Source organism: Monodon monoceros, unplaced genomic scaffold (assembly GCF_005190385.1).
Source record: "Monodon monoceros isolate NGI ecotype Baffin Bay Population unplaced genomic scaffold, NGI_Narwhal_1 Super_Scaffold_18, whole genome shotgun sequence".
NCBI lineage: Eukaryota > Metazoa > Chordata > Mammalia > Artiodactyla > Monodontidae > Monodon > Monodon monoceros.
In genome coordinates, this window is record NW_021703774.1 from 167,414,307 (window position 1) to 167,424,649 (window position 10,343).

General features: G+C 56.3%; 1 protein-coding gene across 1 annotated transcript in view; it reads right to left on the reverse strand.

Annotated features, from left to right (window-relative positions):
* IGSF21 (immunoglobin superfamily member 21) overlaps nt 1-10,342 on the reverse strand; it is a 245,141-nt gene extending 234,799 nt beyond the window's left edge. Inside the window, exon 1 of the mRNA XM_029230255.1 lies at nt 10,273-10,342. Coding sequence (XP_029086088.1) covers nt 10,273-10,342 — 70 coding nt within the window. The remainder of the gene's footprint in view (nt 1-10,272) is intronic.
* Between the last annotated feature and the right edge of the window lies 1 nt (nt 10,343).

A 10,343-nucleotide genomic window follows, 5' to 3' on the forward strand; every position in this document is an offset into this window, starting at 1 on the left:
CTGCACTGCCCCCTCCCCATGCCCAGCCCTGCACGACGCCAGGGCAGACGGTGATGAACGCCTTCCTTTGGGGCAGCATTAAGCAGCGGGGAGGAAGAGACGGTGCTGGGAAGATAATGGAGGCGCCAATGATTGGTGACAAACAGCCCCGCTGGAGCAGCGCTGAGTGCCTCTGCAGAAAGAGAAACAAAAGGGCAAAGGGAACAGCTTGGCAAAGGAACAAAAAAACCCCAACAGCTCAGCTGCCTCTCTCCCTGGTGACTCCCAAGCTGCTCCTGTGATGTATGAGGCTGGGGGTTGCTCTCCGCTGGAGTGCCGCCAAGATCCCCACCCAAGTCTGGGGCACCCTGATGCTCCCCACGCAAGGCTCTTGGGTGGTGGGTCTGCCTGACTGAGCCCTGGGATGGCCCGCAGGACCTCGAGGGAGAAGACCTGCACCCCCCACCACCACCACGCGCACACACATCACGCACAGCGGGAAAGTCACCCTCTCTGGCCTCAGTTTTCTCAGCTCTAAAATGGGGGGAAGGATATAGTGCATTTAATCTCCCAGCTCCCTCCTGGCCCCAATGCTCTGTAATTCCAAACCTGAGGACTCGCTCCATGTGGGAAACCTACAATGGGCACTGGGGCTTAGTAAACACTTCTTCCTCTTCAGATTGGGGGCATTCCAAATGTCATTATAACAGCAGCAGCCACTATTCCCACACCTGCTGTGTGCTAGGTACCCTGCATACAGACCCCTCGTATTATGTGAATTTCCCCTTCCCAGCAGCCCCACCCCACGAAGCCACCATGATGAGTCGCGTGCTCAGCTGGAGACATCAAGGCTGAAAGCAACAAAGAGGTGATCGGAGTTCACACACTGGATAAGTGGTGGAGATGGGATCTGAACTCAGGCCAGACCCCGGAGCCCATGCCCCCTGGGGATGTAGATGCTTCTCCCCAGGAGAAGCTACCCCCATCACACTTGGTTCAGGCTCAAGGTGGAACAGCTCCATTCCAGGCGGGGGTCTGGTTTTCCCTCCTTGCCAGGTCTGGACACTGTGGGAGAGGTGGGTAGTGTCCAAATAATGGCACTTCTGCCACGAGACCATTGTCTCTTTGGGCACCCCAGAGCAATCATTTATAACACAATGGCGTGGCAAAGAGTTTCCGGTTTCAGGTGGCCCAGAAAAGCCAAATTCATCTTCCTAGAGCCCTGGTCTGGGAATGTCACTCCTCTCTCTTCAACTGCCCCCCGTAGCTCCCAGGCTCAAATCCAGACCCCTTGCCCTGGCGAGCAGGCCCTGGCCAACAGCTTCAACCTCATTCCCCGCTTCTCAGTGAGCACCTTATGCTCAAGTGAGGCCAGCTGCCTCTCTGTCTCCCATCCTCACACAGCCTGACAGCGTCCTCATTCCCCCCTCCAGGGCTTCGCGCGTGCTGCTCTCCGGCCTGGGATTCCCTCCCTACCTCCCAAGATTGTTTCAATCCCTCAGAGCCTTCCTGGGCCACTCCCTTTAGTTTCCAAGGATTTATTCTTGGTATCCTCGTATTGGCCATTTATTATACATAATCTTTTATTGTTCTCAAATGAGCCCGTGCTGTGTGGGGTGGCCAACGAGCCAAAACTCCTTAAGGGAGGCCTCTGCCAATCCAGAATGAGGTTGGCGCAGCTGCTCAATTAACAGAAGTGACTGGATCCCTTGCCTTGACTCCAAAGTCAGCTTCCAGGGGAGGGAGAAGAAAGTGCGAGCTTACGGAGCCTCTCAGAGGGACCCCATGGCCAGCTGACCCCATCCTGAGGGTCAGGAGGAAGGGAGGGGTCAAGACTGCGGGCTAGTTGCGTGCCAGGGGCTTTCATGTATTCATCTCATTTATCGCCACAACACCCTCTATTTTCAAAAGATGGGGAAACCATGACTCAGAGAGGTAGTGACTTGCCCAAGTATATACTGTGCTAGGAAGTGGCCGGGCTAGGCTTTGAACCCAGTTCACATGAAAACCAAAGCATATTAATGACCACCGAGTGGCTCTTCCACAGAGGCCGCAAGTGAGGAAGGACGGGCAGGCCCAGCGGCGTGCTGGTAAATGTTTAACAGCTAGCTCTGGGCTGGGGAGAGCTCTGATCTGCAGTGTTTGCTCATTCCATGGCATAAATACTCCTGCCCTGGTCAATTTCAAGCCACCAATAAGGTAAACTCAGAGCTGGGGAGAGATGTGTAAATCAATGCCCGGGTGTGAATCCAGGTCTGTCCCTCACTAGCAGTGGGACTTTAGGCAAATCACACGATCTCTCTAAGCCTCATTCCTCATCTATAAAATGGGGAGACTGTTATCTCCCAAACGGGAGTTTCTGGGAGGCTTTAATATGAGTTTGTGGGAACACGGCTAGCACGGGACCTAGCACATAATAGTTGCCCCCTCCTTCCTTCCTTCCTTCCTCCCTTCCTTCCTTCCTTCCTTCCTTCCTTCCTTCCTTCCTTCCTCCCCCTCCTTTCTTCCTTCCTTCCCTCCTTCCCCAAACCCTGCACCCATCACCAAACAAGGAGAACCTAGAAGGAACAGGAAGCCCTTTAGTCTTCCCTCCACCTTCTACTGTTGGCTCATCCCCCAGACGCCAGCCGTGATGCCAGTTTGAGTGATGGTGGGCAGAGCTGGACAATGGACACATTCTCACACCAGAAAGGACTTCCAGAGGTGATTGAGCAGGGCCAGGAAACAGGCCCTGGGCTCAGTGTCTGGACTAAACCCCAGATTCAGGGGAGACATCATTCATTCATCAGTCAGTCAGTCATTCAACAAACACATCTTGAAGATTTGCTCAGAGCCAGGCCTTGTGCCAGAGCCAGTGGTGCAGGGATGCCTGCCCTCAAGAGCTCTCTGTTCAATGGGGAGACCAACCGATGACCATTTCCAGCCCCAGAGGAGGGTTGTTTTAACAGCATGTTGCCAAAGTGCTGCTGGCAGCACCCTCAGGGGACACCTGAGGGTTGTGGAGGGCCAGAAGTGGGTGAGCAGAGACTTGGAGGGAGATGTACGGGGAGTCAGGGGCTGTGCTGGCTGAGGGCAGATGTCTGCTCTCTGAGCCAGGAAAGGGCAGAAGTGGGGGAGGAGGTGGAGGACATGAGGCTAAGGCCAGAAACCTCTGAGCAGAGGCCAAGTCTGCGGGGCAGAGAGGTGGCGGCTCCGGTCCCCAGGCCGTGTGACTGCAGCAGCAACCTCCCCTGTGGACTGGGGATACAACACCCATCTGGGCAGCCGTGGAGGAGGGAGGAGGTCACATCAGCAAAATGGCTACAGCAGCACTCAGCTCGCAGGGCAAGCTTTCTGGTCAGTTTACTGGCCTGTGAGCTCACGGGGAGCTGACCTGTCTCATTCCAAAAACCTAGGGGTGTGTGTGAATGAAACAGCGCAACGGGTTGGGGAGGGGAGGAAGGCTGAGTGCGCAGCGACAAAATCCAGGTTCCAGTCCAGCCACTTCCTACCACCATCTTTCCATCTCCCTGAGGCTCAGTTTCCCTGGCCTATTCACTGGATACAAGAGTAGCCTCCTTCACGTCTGATGTGAGAACTAAATGGAAGGATGGGCGTGGAAGCATCTCGTCAACGCTCAAGTACCACCCGCAGGTGGAGAGTTAGGAGGTCTGGAGTCAGAGTAGGCATCACTTTGATTATCTGAGAGTCTTCAAGAAAGACAGAATGTAGTTCCAGGAGCAGAAATTTACCAACAGGAAGTTCACCTGTGAATCCAGCCTAAATTTCACACGGCATAAGCCTTTGCATACACTTTTCTGTAGAAAGCCACACACCCAACACCTCCCCACGTACCCCAGCACCAGGACGCACATGTCTAAAGGCCAAAGATGCTTTATTCATCCAAACAACCCACCATGAGCGGGTTGGGGGTGAGCATCCACCATGTGTTTTGTGGGGAAGAGCAGAACCAGACAGGGTCCCCGACTTCATGGAGCTTCTAGTCTACTAGGGTAGGGATGGGAGGGTCCCAGTGAGACTGGTTCTACCCCCGAATTTCACTGGGAGAAACAACTTGGGTCTTGGGTCTTGACTGCACCCAGTGTGGGTGTGGATGGGGGACAATGGGTCGAGCCTCCAGGGAAAGCCAGGGAGCAGGCGGGGGAATAAGTCACCCCCAGGCAGCAGGCCATGAACCATCCTCCAGGAGTTACCAAGAGCGGCAATCAGCAACTCTAAGGTTCATCATGCCTAGGGAGGGTATCAAGTGGAGTCCTTCTCTTATAAGAGGCAGAAATCAACTCCAGACAACTCAAGCCAAAAACAGTAACTGGTGGAACATTATGGGGAATTCATGGAACACAAGGACAAACTGGAGCCTGGTACTGGGAGGACCCACGCTGCTTGAGCTGGAGCAGCTCTGACATAACCATGGTTAATACTGGTAACAGTCATCTGAGCCCACAGGATTAAGCTAAGAGCTTTGTTCGTCATGATTCGTTCCATCCTGTCAACACCCTGGGAGGAAGGTCCCATCATTATTAGCCCTGGGGAAACCAGAAAAGTACAGCGTCTTGGGGCCCCCATTGATAAGGGGACTTTCCAGTAGTTCTCTGTCTTCCTCTGTTCAATATTCAGCTTCCAGGGAGACTTTGTCAGATGCGCTCATCTTAGCTGATTGTGCCACCTACCAAGATGGCGTGCAATTAGTAGGGTGGTGAATAATTCCCCAGGGCAAATCTGACGTGTTGCCGGGAGAAGTAGGAATGGCTGGTGGACACGCTAAACGCCAGATTCCTTTCCTGGGTGTCACAATGTCCTTTCCTGCTCCTTTGGGCTGCTACTCTCTAAACCTCTAGGTCTGTAAATACTGTATGTATTTGCTCCATCCATGGAATCTTGGCCAATAGGTCTTGGTGATCACGAGCCCCCTATGCCACCGGACCTCACTGCAAGTGTAAAGGTGGGTTCCAGGATCTCACCCACCTGGTTCCTTCCCAGGAACTTCATCCTGAAGACAGACGCCTCTTAGGAATTAATGTCCCATGTTTCACCTCCACTGACATTTATTGTTTAAAGCGGGGGCGCTTTGCACCCTCTTGCATATGGTAGAAGCTGCTGCATTCCTCCTTCCAGCGAAGAAAAAATAAATCCTTTCTCCTCTCCTCCAGGAGCAGCAGTGTCTTTGGATTGCTTCAGACCTGGGTTTGAAACTCCTGGTTCTTCCACTTAAAAAAGGTTCTGAGCCTCATTCATTATTTAAGAAAGAAAAGAAAGGAAGGAAGGGGGGAGGGAGAGAAAGAGAGAGGTTTCTTGGGCCTCTTGTCCTCACCTGCAAAACATGGCTAATGACACCGCCTCATGGATTGTTTAGAGCATTTAATGCATAAAGGACGTCTAACAGGTGCGTGATAAATGGGAACTATCTGTAATGTCACTCTTCTTTCTCTCAGTCTTCAACTAGACTCAAGAAAGACAGCCTTGAGTTGAGCTGGTCCCACCACACACAGTCCTACCTCCAGTTCTCTGCTCCCACGGGTTTCCCTCCCTGGAGCATTAGCCCTTGGCTTATTAATGTTCTCCCTTTGCTTCAAGGTCTAGTTCAAGTTCTCCCTCCTCTCTGAAGCATTCCCTTTATACCCCCCAAATAATCACTCTTCCCCCGAGAACCTCCTGTAGGGGACATCAATCCACTTGGCATCCAGCAGGTATCAACAAATTTCCACCTGGATTTTCATTCATCTTTATGGGTACATGCCCGACCTCTCGCCCCACTGGAATGATGGTCACCATCATAGGTCTTTCTCTTTTCAGATGTGCTCTGCCCACAACAGATGCCCATTCATTCTCTTGATGATGACGAGGGCTTTCAGGGACACCCCGTCTCCCATCTGTGCAGATGGACATACTGGACAATTTTATCTCACTGGGATTTGGGAAAGAGTAAGGCATCCGGACTGGGCATTGGACACACGACAACTGTCTGTGTGGCTGGAGCCGAGGAAGCGACTGAGACCCCTTCTCACTAGGAGACAGCAGAGCACAGAGGGAAAGAGACAGTCCTGGGTCTGAATCTCAGTTTGCCACTTACTGACTGGGTGGCCGTGGACAAGTCACTTAACCTCTCTGAGCCTCAGCTTCCCCATCTGGAAAATCACTTTAACTCTCAGGGTGGTTATTAAACAAGACAAGAAGAACAAAGCGCATGGCACCATGCTGGCACATAGTGAGAGCTCAGTCAGGGCTAAATAAATGAATTTCAAGGGGCCTGGGGATGGAGCAGAGGCGGACTGGGTGGCAAGCCAGGTTAGACACCTCCATGGATCCCAGGAAACCCAGTTAACAGAACTAACCAGCCTCCTCTTTGTTTGGCTCTTTGGTCTCCGGCTTTGAAGTCACCACTGCTATAACCCAGAAACCCCAGCGAGTCACTTAATCTCCTTCCACCGCCCCTCCCCCACCGCCCCTCCCTCCAACTGTAGCAAGATTCCGGTCTGGGTGAGACGGATGTTCTGAAAAGCTGGGGTAGCCAGGCCAATCTAAGGCATCACTGGTACCTTGCCAGCCCTTGCCCACACGCCCTGTCCAAGGAACACTGGAAGGGAAGAGGGAGCCTGGCGCTGGACCAGTCGGGACCCGGAAGGCGCCAGTACTCATGCCATTAACAAATCTTAAAACTCTGGGCCTCAGTTTCCTAATCTGTGAAAAGAAGAGCTTAAACCCATCTTGCAATGGGCGAGGACTGTGCCGCAGTTAGCATGTGCTGGCCACACTGCAGCTGATCCATGTAATACTGGCTATTGAAAAAAAAAAACAAAAACCCAGCTATGATACAAGGAGAGGAGCAATGTTAGATTGTTTAAGGGGACAGCTGCGGAAAGATCGTTCGATGCCACGTCTCAGTACCCGCTTCTACCAGGGCAGCTGTCGTTTTGTGCCTATCATCTTGTCCAAGGCAACAGGTTTAGGGGGTGGTAATCAGTTCCTACACTAAAAGGGTTCTCCTGGTAAAAATTAGAAGTTTCAGAACCAATGAAGTAAGAGATCTTGGAGGTCGCTTTCAGCTCTAACATCCCCTGCACTTAAAAAGCAAAAACTAATTCAACCTCTCAGGAAAAACTCCAGTTTGCACCTTGGGTGGGAAGGGAGTGGGGTTTATTGCTGGCGGAGGGGCCAGGCTGGAGGCGGGGCGGCAAGGGGAGCAGGGGCGGAGCAGCCTGGCCCCGGCAGGGCCCTTAACTCCCCAGCCAGGGGCTGAGTGCGAGCCGGGCGGGAGCCTGAGCCCCGCCCCGCGCCCCCGGCGTCGGGTGGAGATGGTGAGGGAGCATAAGTACGTAAAGTCCTCACGCCAGCTTGTGCATGCACAGCTCCCCTGCAGTCTCGGTGCTGCGGCTTCCTCGGCCCAGCCGAGTCCGCCCCCGCATCCCACCCACCCGTTGACACGCGGCTGCCAAGAGAGAAGTGGAAGGGCCTCTGGCTGGGGTCTTTGGCGCGTCCTAACTCGGCCTGCCCACTGCTAGCCTTCGCGGAGACTTTGCCACGGCCCAAAGAGGCAGGTCCATGAACCACTCTCTTCCCCGCGCCCCCGGGGCCCGGTACCCTCTCTCTCCCAGGCCACCGCCCAGGCACGAGTGCATCACTGCCTTCGCAGAAGCGCCCAGACCAGGTAAAATGGGAACTGAGGAGTTAAAAACCAAGCGGGTTTCTCCTCTTGGAGAGTCAAGATACTGGGGAGTGGAAGCAGGGGCAGGAACTTCCAGCCCAGCCAGTCCTGTGTGCAGCCGACTGCTCTCTCCTCCCAGTGCACAGACCCACCTCTCCACAAAGGTGAGCTCCTTGGCTCTGCGGCCCATAGGAACAGAACCGGCGAGGGCGCACTGGCCGTGCCTCTCCCTAGTAGTGACCGCCATCGCTCCCCACTGTGCAGGCGTGTTTCTGAATGCCTGCCCTGGACTCTACCCTCCCCGCCCTCCGAAGCAGCCCCTGGCAGGTGGTCCGGCACAGCCAAGTGCCAGGTGCACGGCTCTCGGTCACGTCCAGGAAGGGCGCCCTCCCCCGGCAAGCCGGCCTGTTGCATCTCGTACAGACCCTTCTCGTGCTCCCACCCCTTCGTGGGCACGGATTTGGAGCGGGTAAGGAGGGATCCCACTCTCGAGCACTCTCATCTCTGCAGGGAAGGGAGGGCTCCCCGGCTGCCCAGGACCCCTGCGCGCGCCCCACGCTCGGAAAGTTTCCCATCTGCGATCCGGATCAGCGCTCTTCCCTCACCCTGAGCAGCGGAGCTCAGAGGCCATGCCGGCTGCCCCCGGCCCAGAGGCGCTCACCCCCGGCGCCAGATCCCCCAGCCTCCAGCCAGTTGCAGAGGCGGGCCAGGGGAGTGGAGGCGCCAAGACGCCGGCTCAGCTCTCCGCAGCCCCGCAGCCCGAAGAACGCTGCTCGCGGGTTCTGGGGAAAATCTCAGGGTGGGGTCCTGACGGAGCGGGGTTTCCCACCAAAGCCTTTCCCATCAGTCGCCATCCTCACCCCTGCCGCGTCTCTCTGGTTCTGCGCATTCCGGGGGAAAGGGGTGCTCCCCTCCTCACCCCAGCCATCCCCGCTCCCTTCAATGTCCAGGTGAGGGCTCCAGGTGCCTTTCAACAAAGCCCAGTGCCCTCTCCGTTGCGCTGGAACCGGGACACCACCCCCTCCCCGCCCCCATATAACCTTTCCCTCTAGAGGCATCCGAGGGAGGGAGCCGTCACCCCAAAGTTGGGGGGAGATTTTCATCCACTTTGGAAGGTCTGTTGTTCCAAGGGTAGGGGGATAAAGTACAGGGCTTGCATTACTTCTGCTTTACACCAACCCCTCCCCGCTCTCTGCCAGCAGGACCACCATTCAGGCTCGAATTCTGCAGCTTCTCCCATCAGCAGACCAAGCACTCTTCAAGGACCTCGGGGTAGACGGGGTGCGGTTATTTTAGGGGGGGACACCCTTTCCCGGAAGGCACTCTCTCAGAGTTTGGCTAAGCACCTCCCGGTGGGGCAAGGCACACACACGGCAGAGGACAGAGATGGTTCCCCCACCTTCATCACCCAGTTGGGCTAGGGACTGAGACCCTACTGGTCACAATGGCCACGTTTTGGCACCCCGCATCCTCCTCCGCCTCCGCGGCAGAGCCAGGATGTAACTCCAGATGGGCTGGTTCTGGGCATCCAGGTTTGGTACTAGGCTTAGGGGGGAATCGCGGACGCGCACCCTCTAGTCTCCGCGCCCACGGCTCTTCGCCGGTCCAGCCTCCCTCCCGCCCAGCTCGTAGCGAATGTGTTGGCTCGCTGCCTGAAAGGTGCCGGGGTCGCCAGGTTGGACTGCCGCGCCACTTAAGACCCACCAGGCGGCGGCGCCGGGCTGGAAGCATCGAGGCTTCGGCGAACCCTGGACCCTGGAGCTGCGGAGGCACCAATCACTCTCTCTAGGGACCTCCTTCCAATGGGTTCAGCCCAGCCGGGACCAAGTCCATGCGGGACGCACACACACCGCTGCTCAGACCTTCTCAGCCCCCGGACGCGTCCATGCCTCCCTCCACACTAGAACCACACACTCCACTGCACGCACACACACTCCTGGCCCGCGAAGCAACACAACCCCCGCATGCCTGCACCTCCACACATCCCAGAGACGTACACTCCTGCTCAAGTGTCACACTCCCACCTCCTATGCACACACGCCCCGTGCCCCCCCCAACAGAAATACAGCCACTCCCTGTCACACATCCCTAAAGGGACCCATACACTTGGGACACGCGTGCAACGCCGCACCTCACACACCCATCCACCCTGTAACACGCTCACACATGCGATGACACAAGCTCACACACTTCACACCCTCACCGAGAAGCTGGCACCCGCTCACACCCCCAAACACTGGCTCACACGCTTTCTCACACACACACCTTCTCTGTGTAACTGACATGGACACTCAAACACCCCTCCAGACACTCTCTCGCTCACACACCATTACACACACTCACATCTCCAAATGCACTCCGGCAGCCTCTCCACACACAGCTCCCTCCCGGACACCCTCACACTGAGACGCAACAAAGACACACGCTCATACACACGCGCACACGCACACCCTGGCACAGACCCACGAGCGCTCTCTTCAAAGGAGACATCCTCCCTCCCTCGTCAAGCAGATCACCTCTGCAGACCCCCACGCCGGGAGCGGGGCTCGGACCCGGAGCCTCTCGGGAGCGACCCTGGCCCGCGCCCGCCGCCAGCTGCCCGCCCCCGCGCGCATCCCCAGCCGGGCTCCGGCCCGCGCCCGCGCACTCACCGCGCGCCAGGTCCAGGATCGCTGGGAGCAGCAGGCAGGCGCAGCCGCGGAGGCTCGGGGCGGCTCGCATG